At 43.3% G+C, this 17,984-nt stretch overlaps 1 protein-coding gene across 2 annotated transcripts in view; it reads right to left on the bottom strand.

Moving 5' to 3' along the window:
* Positions 1–17,984, bottom strand: part of STAM (signal transducing adaptor molecule) — a 61,199-nt gene that overhangs the window by 16,171 nt on the left and 27,044 nt on the right. For both annotated transcript variants that reach the window (XM_073629725.1, XM_073629726.1), the window contains exons 6-11: positions 17,533–17,623; positions 15,662–15,848; positions 10,682–10,776; positions 10,317–10,405; positions 7,673–7,760; positions 7,468–7,522 (exon numbers count right to left, since the gene is read on the bottom strand). In XM_073629725.1, the coding sequence (XP_073485826.1) occupies positions 7,468–7,522; positions 7,673–7,760; positions 10,317–10,405; positions 10,682–10,776; positions 15,662–15,848; positions 17,533–17,623 (605 nt within the window). The remainder of the gene's footprint in view (positions 1–7,467; positions 7,523–7,672; positions 7,761–10,316; positions 10,406–10,681; positions 10,777–15,661; positions 15,849–17,532; positions 17,624–17,984) is intronic.

Here is a 17,984-nt window from a genome sequence, read left to right as displayed (position 1 = left end):
TGGGCTCAACTATCGAAAAAGGTATTCGTCAATCCGGCTCCAACTTTCTACGATGTCATGGACCATTTTCTTTCATTTACCACGATAGATTTCACCATAGATTTTCAATTGGATTGAGGTCCGGACTATTTGCAGGCCACACCATTATGGGGTTTATTTACTAAAGCTAAAGAGTGCAAAATAAGTCACAATTCTGTGAGAAACCAATCAGCTTCTAACCTCAGCCTGTTTAATTACCGTATTTATCGGCGTATAACACGCACAGGCATATAACACTCACATTCATTTTAAGAGGGAAGTTTCAGGAAAAAAACTTAAATTTTAAATAAGGAACTTTGAAGCAAAATAAGGGTCAGTGCCCATCTGCAGCCTCACCATTGCCATCAGTGCAGCCTCATCAGTCCACATCAATGCAGCCTCACCATTGCCATGAATGCAGCAGCCTCACCATTGCCATCAGTGCAGCCTCATTGATGCCCATCTGCAGCCCAGAGGGGACAGGGAGGGGGGCGGGACGAGCGCCGACAGATTACATACAGTGAGAATCTCCTACGATAGACAGAACAGTGGTCCAATGGCGGCCCAGGAGACGGGACCTCCTATTACAGAGACTGCCAAGTAAACAGGAGATTCTCACTGTATGTAATCTGACGGCGCTCATCCCATCCCCCTCCCTGTCTCCTCTGAGGCACCTAAAATTTAAGTATTGGCGTATAACACGCACGCGCTATTTGCACCCGATTTTCATGGTGAAAAAGTGAGTGTTATACGCCAATAAATACAGTATTCTTTAGCAATAAAGCCTGGAAGCTGCTTCTCTGCAGAATTGTGACTTTTTTCACGGCTTTTGCCATATCACAAGATGCATCATTATCCTGAAAAATGAGGTCATCACCAAAGATCCTTTCAATTGATGGAATAAGAAAAGTGTCCAAAAATCTCAATATAAACTTGTGCATTTATTGAAGATTCACACCAATGCGTTTTTTTTAGTGCGTCTTGTAGTTTGCAAAAACACACTACAGTACATTTACATTGTTTACACGTTCACATCTATGCGTTTTTGAAAAGGGTTGTGGACTTTTTTCCGCGTTTTGCGTGTAATAGACTGCAATGGAATCGCACCGAAAATGGAATTGCAAAAAAAAAAAAAAAATCCATACCAAACCCTTCATGATGGGGGCAAGGTGTTTTGGGGGTGTTGCTCTGCCACCATCCCTCCCCCCCCCCCCAAAAGCACCTTGTCCCCATGTTGATGGGAACAAGGGCCTCTTCCCACCAACCCTGGCCTGTGGTTTGTTAGGGTCTGCGGGTGGGGGGTGTTATCGGAATCTGGAAGCCCCATTTAACAAAAAAAAAAAAAAAAAAACAAAAACAAAAAACACACACACACAGGGCGGACTCTCCGGGGTGACATCATTGGTTGGCCATGCCCCATGGTTATATAAGATGTCAGAAAGCGGGCGACAACACAACGGTGGAAGACAGCCACAGAAGTGGAACAGTTTTTTTTTTCCTTTTTTTAAGCAGGTAACCAGCGGCGGGGAGAAGACAGCTATTTATTTTTTTTTTTTAAATAAAAGGTCTTGTCAAAAACTGGCTCATGTTTTTTTTTACATTTCACTGCTTTTTGGGGTGAATGGTTAGGGGGAATGATACCCATTCACATAAGGGGGGGGGGGCGGGATGTGGGGGCCCCCCTTGTTAAAGGGGGCTTCCAGATTCCGATAAGCTCCCCCACCCGCAGACCCCGACAACCACCGGTCAGGGTTGTCGGGAAAAGGCACTGGGCTGCATGCTTGGATAAGGGTCGGATATGGATTTTTCAGTGGACCACACACCATTGTAATAAAAATTTGGTGTGGGGGGGGAGGGATTCCCTCCTAATCCATACTAGACCCGAAGGACCTAGTATGGACCTGGGGGGGAACCCCAAGACGTTTTTTTTCGCAGCTTTTTTTGGCGGCAATTTTTTTTTTTTCTTGTTAAGGACGCGGCGACCGGCTTCCATAATACTCAGCTGCCAAAATGTCTTTCCGAGGGGAGAGTGAGAAAAGATTAACCACTTCAAGACCGCCGCACGACGATGTACGTCCAAACTTTGAACGGGGATATCGTTGTTATAGCAGCAGCTAGCTGCCATAACCCCGGTATTCCCATTTTCGTGCGGCGGCCGGCTGTCAGATAAAAGTGGTCCCTGCGGCGGATTCGCTGCGAGATCACTTTTATCGATGGCGGGAGAGGGCCCCCCCCCCCCCCCCGCCGCCCTCCGATTAGCGGCGGAGGCGATCGCATCCTCTTCCGTGGTTTGTCTGGAGACGAGTGAGGCCAAGATGGCGCTCACTCGTCTCCATGACACTGCTGGGCGGAAGCGACGTCAAAACGTCACTTCCGTCCACGCCTCTTAAAAAAGGCACATTTTTTCAAATGTCATTTTTCTAAATGACTTTTTTTTTTTTTTTTTATTGCATTTTAGTGTAAATATGAGATCTTAGGTCTTTTTGACCCCCGATCTCATTTTTAAGAGGTCCTGTCATGCTTTTTTCTATTACAAGGGATGTTTACATTTCTTGTAATAGGAATAAAAGTGACACCATTTTTTTTTTTTAAAAAAACAGTGTAAAAATAAATAAAATATTGTAAAATAAATAAAAAAAAAAAAAATTTTTTTTAAACCCCCCCCTGTCCCGACGAGCTCGCGCGCAGAAGTGAACGCATACGAAAACGGTGGTCAAACCAAACATGTGAGGTATCGAAGCGACCGGTAGAACGAGAGCAATAATTCTAGCCCTAGACCTCCTCTGTACCGCAAAATATGCAACCTGTAGAATTTTTTAAACGTTGCCTATGGAGATTTGAGGGTAAAAGTTTGACGCCATTCCACGAGCGGGCGCAATTTTCAAGCGTGACATGTTGGGTATCAATTTACTTGGCGTAACATTATATTTCACAATATAAAAAAAACATTGGGCTAACTTTACTGTTGTCTTATTTTTTTATTCAAAAAAGTGAATTTTTTCCAAAAAAAGTGCGCTTTTAAGACCGCTGCGCAAATACCGTGCAAAAAAAGTATTGCAATGACCGCCATTTTATTCTCTAGGGTGTTAGAAGAAAAACCACATATAATGTTTGGGGGTTCCAAGTTATTTTCTAGCAGAAAAACCTGTTTTAAACATGTAAACACCTAAAATTCAAAACGAGGCTGGTCCTTAAGTGGTTAAAAATCAACAGTAAATATTATATAAGATTGTATAAAGACCATGTAGGGTGAAGGGTTTATTTAACAAAAAACTCAAGATTTGCTTGTTACTGGCAGCAATTTAGATTTCTTTTGCCATCAAAATGAGAGATGAAACCTGGTTGGTAACAGCTCTAATTTTGGTTTAGCTTCATGAAACCCAAAGCTACAATGGATTTAGGATTAGCTTATACACAAAGTAAAGTGCCTGATTTTTAAGCACAGATTGATCATCTGCAAATACTGTACAGTGGCTGAGCCAGTGAAAAGGGGGACAAATTAAAGCCTTAAAGTGGTAGTGAAGTAATTTCTGGTACTTTTACCAACAGGTAAGCTTATATGCACCATTTAGGAAATATTCCATGGATCGGCAGTCAGTGACGTCACTGGCACATGCACTCTGATAGAACGGCACACAGTGCAATTCCTTCAGAAGCCTGTGCCGTATACTATGACTCCCATGTGCATGCGAGGGAGTGACATCATTAGGGCTCGGCTAGTCAAACAGCCGGAGCCCCTCCTTAGCAACCAGCTATATACAGTGGGTTTAACAACTTCAGCCCCGCAAGATTTTACCCCCTTCCTGACCAGAGCACTTTTTACAATTTTGCACTGCGTCGCTTTAACTGACAATTGCGCGGTTATGCAATGCTGTACCCAATTTGGCATCTTTTGCCTCAAAACCAGCCTTCTTTTGGTGGTATTTGATCACCTTTGTGGGGGTTTTTTTTTTGCGCTATAAACAAAAAAAAAAAAAAAAAATCCCCAAAAATGTTTAAAAACAAAATTTCTTCATCAGTTTAGGCCACTATATATTCTTCTACATATTTCTGGTAAAAAATAAATTATATATACAGGGGGTCCCCGGGTTACGAACAGGATAGGGACTGTAGGTTTGTTCTTAAGTCGAATTTGTTTGTAAGTCGGAACAGTACCTTTTTTAAGTGCAAATCTAGTCTCAGAGACAGGATGTAAACCCAAATCAACAGAGAAAGGCAACCGGATGGAAGGGGCGGCATGGTTAGTTCAAATATGTTTTGTTTCTTTTATTTTTTTACTTTTTAATCACTTTTTTTTATTTGTATTTATTTGTAGCTTGTCGTTTACTTTTTTTTTTTTTTGTATAATTTTCTTATTTTTAATATTATTTTTCTTATTCTTTACTTTTTTTAATTTTTTTTTATTTTATTAAATTACTGTATTTCTTATTTTTATTTTTTTTATCAATTTTTTTTCCCTTAACTTTATTGCTATCACACAGGAGGAAACAATTCCCTGTGTGATAGCAATTGTAGGTGACAGGTTCTCTTTATTGACCCTGTCACCTCCAAAACAGGAGTCCAGGAGCGCAGCTGAGCACAGCTCTCCCCTCTCACTAGTTTCATGGCGGCAGCGACAGGAGACAGCAGAGAGAGGTACACTGTATGGCACAGCAGGGAGATATATGGTGAAAGCATTCATCAGAGGCCAGGCAGGCCGGCCGCGGTGCACCCTCGCGGGGCAGCGGTGTAGGAAAGACCGGGGATCCTGGAGGCTTCGTAGGCCGCACAAGGCCTCGGCCACGACGGGCAGTTTTAGCGGCCTGGCAGGCCACCGGACCATACCAGGCCTGTGGATGGGCAGGCAGGAGGACGAAGGGGACCCGCAGCCAAGCCAGGAACGGAGGAAAGGCTCAGGAGAGGAAGATTTGGCCAGCAGTGACGTCATTCGGGCCCCGTTCGTAAGTAGGGGTTGTTCGCAACTCGGATGTTCATAAGTCGGGGACCCCCTATGTATGTATGTATGTATGTATGTATGTATGTATGTATGTATGTATGTATGTATGTATATATATATATATATATATATATATATATATATATATATATATATATATATATATATATATATATATATATATATATATATACATATACATACAATAAGTGTATATTGATTGGTTTGCGGAAAAGTTATAGCGTCTACAAACTATGGGAAAGATTTATATTTATATTATTCTAACTGTATGGGAATTGGACTGACTAGGGGAGGAGACATATCCTTGTTCCTACTTAGTAGGAACAATCAATATGTCTCCTCTCCCCTGACAGAACAGGGATTTGTGGGCACACACACAAATCCCCACACTGGCTCTCGTGCCCGCGATTGTGTGTGCCTCCAGCGGCTCTTAAAGGGAACAACGTACCCATACCTTGTTTTACCCAACCATGCCATTCTGCCAACGTATATCGGCGTGAGCCGGTCGGCAAGCGGTTAAAGAAAAAAAAAAAAAAAAAAAAAAAAAAAAACAAACAACAAAAAACGCAAAATGCATGAAAACTGCATAAAAAAAAAAATGAGTTTAAAAATGCAAAACGTGCCTGAAAAATGCATCAAGAGCAGCTACATAGATGTGAACCTAGACTTAATGACTGTCATCTCCTGTCATCTACCTGACATACAACCCCATATCAATGATTATGGAAATTTTCATCTTCGCACATTGGAACGGAACCAGACAAAGTTCCAGCATCATCACCCTGCCCAATGCAGATTTGTGATTCATCTCTGGATATCACTTTCATCCAGTCATCCATAATGGCTTTTCTTTAGCCCACTGTAACCTTATTTTTTTCTGTTAATGATGGTTTTCGTTTGGCTTTTCTGTAGATGTAAATCCCATTTCCTTTAGGCAATGTGTTACAGTTCGGTCACAGACATGGACTCCAGTTTCTGACCATTTGTTCCTCATTGATTTTGTTTGCAAATTCTGTTTTTAAGGCATATTTCTCTCTCATTTCTTTCTCAACGCTTTGAAGTCTTTCTTGGCATACCAGTACGTTTCCCTTTAACAACCTTCCCATTTGATTTGTACTTGGTCCAGATTTTGGTCCAGACACAGCTGACTGGGAACAACCAACATCTTTTGCAACATTCTGTGATGATTTACCTTCTTGAAGTTTTATAATCCTCTCCTTTGTTTCAAAATATATCTCTCGAGTTGGAGCCATGATTCATGTCAATCAGGTTGGTGAAACAGCTCACTAAGATGTGCAAGCACTCCTTTTTTAACTGCAGACTAATTAGCAGATGGAATCTGATGTAGATGTTTGTTTTAGAACTGAAAAGTACATGGCGATTCCATATTTTTTTTCCTCTGCTTGATCTGCAAAAACAGTTGCAATTGACAACAATTTTCTTTTTTTCTAAGTGTTTCTTAAAGCCAGAAGGTTGGAATGTTAAATGAAAATAGTTTTGAGGCATGTCTGATTAGTTTTTTTTCTACACAATTAAATGAACATTTTCCAAGAGTGGTGATTCCATACTTTTTGCCAGGGGTTGTAGGAAATGTTGGGGTAACACTTTAATATAAGAGTGTTATATCAATGCATTGTGTGCAGAACAAATGAGAACAAACAGCTGTCACCATATCCAAGATCTTTTGGACAGTACAGCTTTATAGGACTGTCCAAAACAGATTCAGTCTGATTAAAGCGGAGTTCCACCCAAAAATTGAACTTCTGCTTTAAGCACTCCTCGCCCCCTTACATGCCACAGGTACCCAGCTCCCAATTCCGCTCTCCCCGCCTAGACTCCTCCTCTCCCCTCCCTGCAATCTTTTGGGACACGTTGCAAGTCCCAGAAGATTTCCCGGCCACTGAGAAGCGCAGCGCGACTCGCGCATGCGCACGCGGCTTTGAAGCCGCTAACTGTGACAGCTGGGTGCCCACACTTGCAATGCTGGTGTCGTGGAGAGAAGTGAGGTTTCGGGCAGCCGAATCTCTGGACCGTGGGACAGGTGACAATCTGTTTACTAAAAGTCAGCAGCTACACTTTAACTGTAACTCTGCTTTAAAGGATCTAATTTTGAATTGCTATTTTTTTCACATAATTTGTGCCATTTGAGTGGTATTCATAAGTCGCATACCACTATACCATCCTCAAGGAAATGGAGCATGTGAGCACGCTGAAGCAAGACTATCGTGATTGATGGCAGCAATATGTAGGCAACGTGGTTTGGGCATACAACCAAAGAGTTCACAATGCCACAGGATATTTACCCTTTTTTTTTAAATGTTCAGGCAAAGTAGCTGGTTACTCATGGATCTGCTCTTGATGAGTGGGTGCAGAAACATTGGTGACGCCTAATGAACTATGGGAAAAGGTCAGAGATAGAGCCTCACTTGAGCGGGAGAGCAGGAGCAGTAATGCGAAGAAGTACCCGATAGTGATCATGAATAAACACCCACCTATCAATATCTTCAAGTTTTTCATCAATCAATGGTCCCATCTGGTGGCAAGCAGCTGGTGGATAAAACACACAGAAAGTTAACTTAAAGAGTAAAATAAGATCCTAATGAAAAGGCAAACACATATCCACCAAGATGTCTAAGGAGAGGGATTCCCAACAAGTGGGAACAGTTCTTTGGGAATTGGGGTTGAGCCTAAACTCACCTTCCAGATGTACGAAATCTGCTGGGTCTGGTAAACCATCAGCTGGATCTATGCTCTGTAGCATCTGCAGTAAATGATCCATTTTATCCTATGAGAGTAAAACTCATTCATGAATTCCGCACACAGGCAGAGACCATGCAGAAACAGCAAGAAAATGACAAACGTACTTAAAAGAGAACTCTACGCAAACATTATAGATAAAAGAGCTTGGATAAACAAGAACTACAAATTTTATCCAACTAATCTTTTGCCATCTTTGCTCAAAGCATCTTTTGACATCTGAAATAGTCACTGCAGAAGAACATAGTGACATAGAAGTGGACAGATGGAACCCTAGCGGTCAGCGGGGAACAAGCCATGCAATATTTCTGGAAGTGTCTGATAGCAGCACCGAAGACTCTGCAAGACAGTGAATACTCAACACACCACCTATGGGAAAGGCAAGTTGTTTTTTTTTTCTGCAGGGTACATTCATTTGTGTTTCATAAAGGGACCCTGTCACTTTCATGAAGAAAGTGCATGCTGAATAAAATCATTGCTGATCTTCCTGAAACTGCTAGGTACCTGGGTTTGGTACTCACTTACCTGGAACAAGCAAGCAGTTAGTAAAGTCAGAATGAAGTGAGATCTCCTGATCTACACGCTTGTTTCAGGTTTGTGATTTAAAGCGCAGAAGCCACAGGTTAAGCTGACAGCTTGAAATTGAGAACATTTGCCTTCCGTAAATGAAAGTTTTCCTGACAGCCACTCATGTGAGGAATCCCTGCCTTACTGTATATCCAGGATGAGATCACTATGCCTACTCACTGGATTAGAGAAGAGCTTCATCAAGTTGATAAGGAATTCCTTTCCTTCTAGTATACCCTGGAAGTTGCCCTTCCCGTCTCGCACCCAATGCCTGAAACATCCAAGATTGTATGCACACTGCAATACACACACACACACACACTGATTGGCTTACAATGCAGAACCTGGATATCCTTCTGAAAAATAACAGTGCACCTTTTTGTACACTTCCTGGTACTCCTATCCCTATAGTCTACTATCTATATTGCTGCAGTGTTAATTTAAAAGGGTAAGTTCACCTTTACAGAAAATCTTTAAAGTGAACTTATACTGGACCCCCCTCCCCATCCCGCTATACAGGAGTCCCGCGATCACCCGCTGTGAGACAGCAGGACGTTGCTTTACTAGTCCAGGGATTTGAAATCCTCCTGTCTCCCGCACCGTTTCTCCAGCGCTGACAGGATTGGCTAGCCGGGTTCTGATTGGTCAGAGCCGTCCATGTGATGGCGCCGACCAATTAGAATGCCTCCTATCTGTACACACAGAGGAGGTACGCATAGGAGATTAAGCTGCTGGGATTTCAAATCCCCCAGACCGGTGAAGCGGCGACCTGGGGTCTCACAGCAGGAGATCACGAGCCTCCTGTATAGTGGGACCAGGGAGGGGGTCCAGTGTAATTGAACCTATCATTTTCTGTAAAGGTGAACTTACACTTTAAGGCACTGCTGCCTCCGACTGACAGTCTTGGGAAATCTGGAGTAAATTTGGTGATTTCACTACTGTGCTGCTCACTGCTCTCCTTGCTGAAGGCTCTGACATGAGGAAGCAAAGCCTTGCCTCTATCAAAATGGTCGCCTCCACACAGACAGTGCAGAACGGACATAGTACATCAGTAATGGGGAAGAGATCAGCTGCAAGGAGATCACAAACACTGCTGACTAGTCACTTGCCTCCGTTTGGCTTTATTGAATACTTTCAGAAATCTGCTCCTCTAGAAGGGTAGGTATGTTTGAATTTGTCTAGAGTTCTGCTTTAAAGAAACCTGTACCAAATAGAATATCTAGACCGCTCCTGAAAATGCTAGTTGCTTGACTAGAATACTGATCTAAAAGCTTTGATACATTGAGTGACTTATAACACTTACCCAAATCAGGAAAATTAAAGAGAAGACAAACTTTAAATCCAGATGCTTGTTTTGCACCAATGACTCAAGGTATTGAAACCACTGTATCAGCATGACAGGCAGGAATGTAATATTTTCAGAAGAAGGACAGTAGCAGTGGCAACCTCCATATTTCCTTAGACCAGTGGTTCTCAACCTTCTAATGCCGTGACCCCTTGATAAAATTTCCCAAGTTGTCGGGTCCCCTAACAGTAAAATTATTTTTGTAGTGTGGGTTGTCAGCACCCAAGGCAAGACAAGTAATTTGCGGCCCCAACCCGCAGACATTTAGCGCTCCCTGAGTCCTTTTAATGGAAACTATAATCACAGGTAGTGTTACTCACTGTGTCTCTGACTTTGTGGTGTCTCGTAGCAGTGACACCTATGCCGAAATCAGGAGATGGGGTCTCCTCCAGCCCCTCCCACTTCACATTCCTCAGATAGTCAGCTGACCTCTAGTCTCTGCCCCCCAGCCATGCCGTGAACTGAATGGGCGCCTGCAAAGAGGCTGAGTGGGTGGCCGCAGCCTCCAGGAACAGCCCAGCTGGGAGGCCGCAAAAAGGCTGGGAGAGCGGTGTGGTCTTCAGGAACAGCCCAGGATTCGGTGACCCCTAGCATATCATCATTCGACCCCCAGGTTGAGAACCACTGCCTTAGACAGAAGAAACACCACGTAGCACAAAAGGAGACACATACCTCATCTATATAGACAGGCTCAGGCTCTGGTTCTATAGTCTCCACTTGTACTTCATCATTGAACTGAACAGTTTTCTTCTCTGTCTTCACTAGAATAATTTAATAATTATTTTTAAAAAGAAAAGAGAAAAAGCTCCTGAATAATAAGAGTGATTAGTACTAGTACTGCAAACACATGACATAAGCAGGACAAAAAAAAAAAAAAATTGTATATCTTTTAGAATGACAAGGACCTTTACAAAACAAGATTTTGATTTAATGGAGAAGTCAGGGAGGCGACAGTGCAGAATACAATCCACCCCTGACAAGAACAGATATGTTACTGCCAGCACATAGAGATTTGGAATAACTGAGACATTACTTACTCATCTCCGGTTCTGCTGTGAGGTCCGCTGTGACAAAGTTGGAGGGAAATAATCCAATCGCATCGTTAGTCTCCCCCTTCCACCAGTTGGGGTCACTGAAATGAAATTGAGCCGTTTGAAAAAAAAAAAATAAATGTCATATTGGAAGCTACCACCAATAGGCTATTTTTTACTCTATTGATCTTGAGTGACAAATCACACACACAAAGATTTAGTTGAAGATTTTATTAATGATCAAAAGGTAAGCAACCAAGGCGCTCCTTGACATACACACACTAACACTCTACGTACTGATGGCAGCATTATGGACCAATAAAAACACAGCTTATCAATTTACTGATACAGGTCTACAGCTTGCCACACACACACTATATAAACTTCTTTAGGTCGACCAACAAGCATTTAGTACAATCTTGAATGATTGTATATACACTATATTGACAAAAGTATTGGGACACCAGACTTTAAACGTACATGAACTTTAATGGCATCCCAGCCTTAGTCCGTAGGGTTCAGTATTGAGTTGGCCCACCCTTTGCAGCTATAACAGCTTCAACTCTTCCGGGAAGACTGTCCACAAGGTCTAGGAGTGTGTCTATGGGAATGTTTGGCCACTCATCCAGAAGAGCATTTGTGAGGTCAGGCCTGGCTCAGCTCGCAGTCTCCGCTCTACTTCATCCCAAAAGGTGTTCTATTGAGTTGAGGTCAGGACTCTGAAGGCTAGTCAAGTTCCTCCACCCCAAACTCACTCATCCATGTCTTTATGGACCTTGCTTTGTGTACAGTCATGTTGGAACAGGAGGGGCCATCCCCAAACTGTTCCCACAAAGTTGGGCGCATGAAATTGTCCAAAATGTCTTGGTATGCTGATGCCTTCCCTGGAACTAAGGAGCCAAGCCCAACCTCTGAAAAACAACCCCACACCATAATCCCCCCCCCACTAAATGAGTTGGACCAATGCACAAAGCAAGGTCCATAAAGACATGGATGAGCGAGTTTGGGGTGGAAGAACTTGACTGGCCTGAACAGAGTCCTGACTTCAACCCAATAGAACACCTCAAAGTCTGAGCGGAGACTGAGCCAGGCCTTCTCATCCAACATCAGCGCCTGACCTCACAAATGCACTTCTGGAAGAATGGTCAAACATTCCCATAGACACACTCCTAAACCTTGTGGACAGCCTTCCCAGAAGAGTTGAAGCTGTTATAGCTGCAAAGTGTGGGTAAACTCAATAGTGAGCCCTACGGGCTAAGACAGGGATGCCATTAAAGTTCATGTGTGTGTAAAGGTAGGGGTCCCAATACGTTTAGTAATATAGTGCAAGTTGAATGAATTGTTTAGGTAGGAAATATTTATGCAAAGATTTGGTAAATTCCAAAAAAGGAGACTACATGGAGATTTTATAACCAGGCTGATTGTCACTAGTTCTAGATAATCTGATGTCAAATAGTAACGGAGGCTGTGAAACCCAGCAGCTGGCATTGTATTTGACAATGGGAACAGGACAATGTAGAAAACTACATTTTTTGGAGAATACTGTTGGAGACATTCAGTTTTGAGGAGCCCAAGATTACTGCAGGTAATGCCCCTAGCTCTAAACTAAAATGACTTGACTATTATCCCAGTAAGCTTCAATGTACATTCTGCATTCTCGTTCCTATTAAGAAAGTACAAAACACCAGCCAACAAGAACTGAAATGAAATGAATGGCTGTGCCTGTCTTATTCAGTGCTCAGTGTTGGGTCAGTGGCCTCCTCTTCTACATATTACTGAGCATCTCTCTACATAAGGTGGGAAACTTAATAGGGAATTACATTTTATACATTGCATGAAAAGCCAATCAACTTAGCACTGTATTACTATGCGGTTAACAAAAACCTTTGTAAAAGAAAAGCCCTTCAACTTGATAACTGTACAGGAAGCTCTTTTTTTTTTTTTTTCCAGGATAGTGGTTTAAAAAACGCACCCACAGATCAGGTAGAAAAGCTTTTAAACAAAGGGTCTCAGTACAAGTCTGGTGTTTTGAGTCTACAAAGGTAAAATCAGTGTATGAAAACTGATTCCACAACACACACACACACACACACACACACACACACACACACAATGTCAGTACAATATCCCACAGTGTTGCACAGTAGCCAGCCAACAGTAAGCCCTTCCTGGAACAGACCACCCCGTCTGATATAATCCAGTCTATGAATTAGAAAAACAAACAGTCATGCAGCGGGAAGTCACATAGCACACTGATGACTATTAGTATGTCACAACCACGTGTGTATAAACATTTCTACAATTCCTGACCTAGTCTCAGTGCAATGTTCCTCACTACAAGTTAAATGGGAGCAGTGTTGCCAACCCGTTAATTTACAGGCCGCCTGTAAATTTAAGCCCATTTTCGGGCTGCCCGTAAATGTGCGTTAGGGGCACCACTGCCCATAAAAAAGATGGCCGCGAGCCGACCATGCAACTGCTCATGCGTAGTCCAGGCTCGGGAAAGCTTGTACACGCTCGGCCGGGCAGCGCATGCGCAGTAACACAATGGCGCCTCCTGATGCCATTTTTGAATAGAAGCTAGTCTACTCCTTGGCGATGCCTAGTGCACTCACCACAGCAGTCAAAGGAGCCGAGGAGGGGTGAGGACTGGGAGAGTGACACTGACTGTGTGTGTGTGTGGTTTATAGCAAAAAGGGGGCAGGAGGAGGATGGAGTAAAGCCGTGCACTGGACAGAGGGGGACACTGATGTGCTGCCCTGTGGAGAGGCAAAAAGGGGCACAGGAGGACACACTGGTGGAGAGGTAATGAAGGTGGACAGAGGATACTACCATGCCTGCAGCCTCTGTCCACCTCCTGTATCATGTCCGCAGCCTCTGAACATCTTGTCTTTTATCACGTCTGCAGTCTTAGTGGGAGTCTGGAGAGGAGAGCGCTGCCAGGATGAGGGTCATAGGAGGAGTTTTTTTCGGGAGCAGTGATTTTTTTTTTAAATGCTTAAAGTGAAACAATAAAAATGAAATATTCCTTTAAATATCATGCCTTTGTGTGTCTATAGTATGCCTGTAAAGTGGAGCATTTTTCCTGTGTTTAGAACAGTGCCACAGCAAAATGACATTTCTAAAGGAAAAATCATCATTTAAAACTGATCGCGGCTGAATTGTCGGGTTTCGGCAATATAGATAAATCTCTTTGAAAAAAAGAGCCTGGGATACCCCCCCAGTCCATTACCAGTCCCTTTGGGTCTGGTATAAATATTAAGGGGAAACCCCGAACCAAAATTGAAAAAAAAAAAAATTCCGTGGGGGTCCCCCTAAAATCCATAACAGGCCCTTCAGGTCTGATATGGAAATTAAAGGGAACCCTGCGCCAATTTTTTTTTTTAAATGGCGTAGGGGTCCCCCCAAAATCCATTCCAGACCCTGAACCGTACCAGGCCACATCCACATGCCCTCAACATGGACAGGGTGCTTTGGGGCCTCATCCCCACAACCCTTGCCCGGTGGTTGTGTGGGCCTGCGGGCGGGGGGCTTATCGGAATCTGGAAGCCCCCCTTTAACAAGGGGACCCCCAGATCCCGGCCTCCCCCAGTGTGAAATGGCAACGGAGTACAAGTACCCCTACCATTTCACAAAAAAAGTGTCAAAATGTTAAAAACGACAAGACACAGCTTGGGACAAGTCCTCTATTAAAAAATTTAAAGAAATAAAAATGTCCCACAATGTCCATTAATCTTCACGCCGCGACAGACCGAAAAAGGGGGGGGGGGGATCCTCCTCTATGAGGGGGCCGGGGTCACCCATTTACGTAACTGGGTGGCCCCACCCCCTTCTGATGTCACAGGGAAATCCCCGTGTGTCAGAGGGGGGTGTGTCACCTCAGTTATATAAGAGCTGTCAAAGGCGCTGAAGCGTCACATGGCGGGAGCCTCCCATAGAGGAGGATCAGTTTTTTTGTTTTTCTTTTTCGGTCTGTCGCAGCGTGAAGAAGAAAATGAATGGACGTCGTGGGACATTTTTATTTTTTAATAAAGGACTTGTCCCCAAGCTGTGTCTTGTCGTTTTTAACATTTTGAGACTTTTTTTGTGAAATGGTAGGGGTACTTGTACCCTGTTACCATTTCACACGGGGGGGGGGGGTGGGGCCCGGGATCTGGGGGTCCCCTTGTTAAAGGGGGCTTCCAGATTCCGATAAGCCCTCTACCCGCAGACCCCCACAACCAGCGCTCTCGCCCCCCCACCCCTTTTCCTGCAGCCTGCCAGGTTGTGTGCTCGGATAAGGGTCTGATATGGATTTTGGGGGGGGCCCTTACGCCATTTTTAAAAAAAATTAGGCGCAGGGTTCCCTTCAATTTCCATATCAGACCCAAAGGGCCTGGTATGGATTTTAGGGGGACCCCCCTTTTTTTTTTTTAAATTTTGGTTCGAGGTTCCCCTTAATATCCATACTAGACCCGAAGGGCCTGGTAATGGACTGGGGGGTATCCCATGCTCTTTTTTTCAATGAGTTTTATCTATATTGCTGAGACCCGACAATTCATTACAGCCGCGATCAGTTTTAAATGAGCCATGTGACACTAACAATAAGTTAGTGTCACATTGACTAACAGTGTTGCGGTGGCTTTCGAATTTGTCCCGAACACCGCATATTGTTCGGTGTTCGCAGAATATCCGAACAGCCAAGGTTCGGCGCGAACTTATGCTCAGACCGAACTGTTTGCCCATCCCTAGTTGGCAACACTGATTGGGAGGTTCAGATTTTAATGAGTTATTGGAGGGCTTGGTGCTTTTATAAATGTTTTCACCCAAATTGGGCTACAACCCAACCTCTAGGGATCCCCTGCAAACCCCGCTGGCCAAGGCTCACTGGGGAGGACATAGCGACTTAACAGGTTACATAGAAATGCAACATTTAAATATAATGCCACTTGCTGGCCATAAATGGAATAGCAGCCCAGCTACAATTATTTCTCAAAGAGCATTTACCTGTCATCCAACACAGTAACAATCTCTCCTGCCTTAAATGTCAATTCGTTGTCCTCTACAGCTTCAAAATCATAGATGGCTCGCACTTTTCTTCCTTCTGATTTGTGATTTGTCAGGAAGCTTGTACTTGGGTAGAGACTAGACACTGTGCTTTGCTGCTTCTGTTCTTTTAGCGACAATTCAATGGCTGGAAAAAAAAAAAAAAAAAACGCAAGGAGTTCAAAGACATCACTTAGCAGTATGCAGGCTATGAACACAACGCCAAGTTTTGTCTATCCAGTACCAGCACTTAGGTCTCACATACATACACATACATTAAAATTGTTGCAAGTAATGAGTAACCAACCATCTTCTCTTCTGCATGGTTTTAGTAAAAAAAAAAAAAAAAAAAAAAAAAAAAAAAAATCAAGTTCCACTGTGAAACTTTCAAGCAGACATCTTACTATGGTAAACAGAAAGGAAATTTGCATTTTGCAATTAATTTTGAATAACTGTTTTATTAAGGTACATTTGCTAACAGCAATTATTGAACATGTGTGTATACCCATAACGTAACTTTCAATATGTTGCTTCACATCAACCATGTAAAATTGAATGCCCCTTATTTTTACTTTTTCGGTTCTGCACCTTCCAAACCTGCCATCTTTTCCAGGGCAGCAATGCTCACCCAAAGTGAGTGGTGGCGTTGTCAAGCTGCCATGCACATTTCTCCTGCGTGGCTCCCAGCCCTATCACTTTCGCGATAATGTTCTCCTAATGCAGCCGTGGTGCTGTCAAGCCAATGTGGGCTTTTTGGCTTTGTGACTTCAGGTCACCATGCCGACAAGCCTTTTTGAATAATAGGAGACGTGAGTAGAACTGGTCCATTGATGTCACTGGAAGTGACACACTCGCCGTTTACAACTCCAAGCAGATCTAGCTAGCGTGAACACACACACACACACACACACACACACACAGCTACAGAACACTGAAAAAAACAAATCAAAACATAACTTTTTCTTCTAAAGCAAAAATGTTCAGGAAAGATTGCCTTCCCCACATTTTGTTTTGTGAGATTTTTTTAGTACAGGTTTACATCTGGTTTAAAAACATTATACAAAATGGTTTGTAAAGGTGTACAGATGTGTATAGAGGTACATAGCGCTGCACTTATTTTGATTTTAGTTGATTTTAGCTGCACTCCATCCTGAGTGCAACTGAGCTCCCATTCCACCACTGCAGCTGTCACACAGACATGTTGCTTACATTCCATTTAGTGTGGATATTTACTTTGCTGATAATGGGTCACTCCTTACAGCCCCACTGCTCTGATCCACTGCTGGTCTACCTAATACAAAAAGATTTTAGGTGTGGGGGAACAAACAACCCCCCACCAGTAGAGATGGGGGAGGGGAGTGAATGGTGTCCACGGATACCAATGTTGGGGTTTATAGCATCCACTGACACCAATGATGAGGGTTAATGTTGGGTTCACTGACACCAATGCTAGGGGTTATCACTGACACCAATTGTTGGGGGGTTATTACTGACATCAATGTTGATGGTTATTATTGCATTCACTGACACCAATGCTAGGCGTTCTTCACTGACAAGGCTGGGGGTTATTATTGCAGCCACTGACAACTATGCTGGGAGTTATTATTGTAGCCACTGATTCCAATGTTTGGGGGTTATTATTACTGCCACTGAAACCCAACTTCAGCAAGCATTGCAATTTCAAGACTGAAATTTTGGATGTTGAGATGCGTTGTAATCCATTCATTTTGACACAATGAAGATAATGCTCCACTACTGTGCAGCCCTCTGGAAGTGACGGGTGTCACACTTTAGGCCCTCTAAAGTTTAAGTTGAGCACTACTGATATATACCTTTGGCGAGGTCTTCTTCCTCTTTCTTTGTAGCCACCGTTCCTGGGTCCTTCGTCACTAGAGCAGGGCTGGCTTTAGCCTGTTCTGCTGCCTTCAAAAAAGACAAGACAAGGCAAAGTTTTATTCTGAAAAAAACCAACCCTTGTTCATACCCACTAGAAGTGAAGCTGTATCGTTCCAACTAAATATATGCAAATGTAGCAGACAAGCTCAGTGCATTCAACTCCAGTGTCAGCACCGTTCATGGAGCTGCACCAGACCAATAGCAGCATGACACAGACTGTTCTAAAGTTTGCAAACATACTGCCTAATTTTTTAGCCATCTTCCAGGCAGGGAAGGTAATGAAGTTAGATAAGTCTTTGTTTGCTTAAGGTCCCTTTTACGCGCTCGGACCGTTCAGGCCCGCCTGTCAGTTTTGACGGCGGACCTGAACAGGCGCTCCATATTAGCC

Source organism: Aquarana catesbeiana, linkage group LG05 (genome assembly GCF_042186555.1).
Source record: "Aquarana catesbeiana isolate 2022-GZ linkage group LG05, ASM4218655v1, whole genome shotgun sequence".
Taxonomy (NCBI): domain Eukaryota; kingdom Metazoa; phylum Chordata; class Amphibia; order Anura; family Ranidae; genus Aquarana; species Aquarana catesbeiana.
This window is presented reverse-complemented; position numbering and strand designations above follow the sequence as displayed.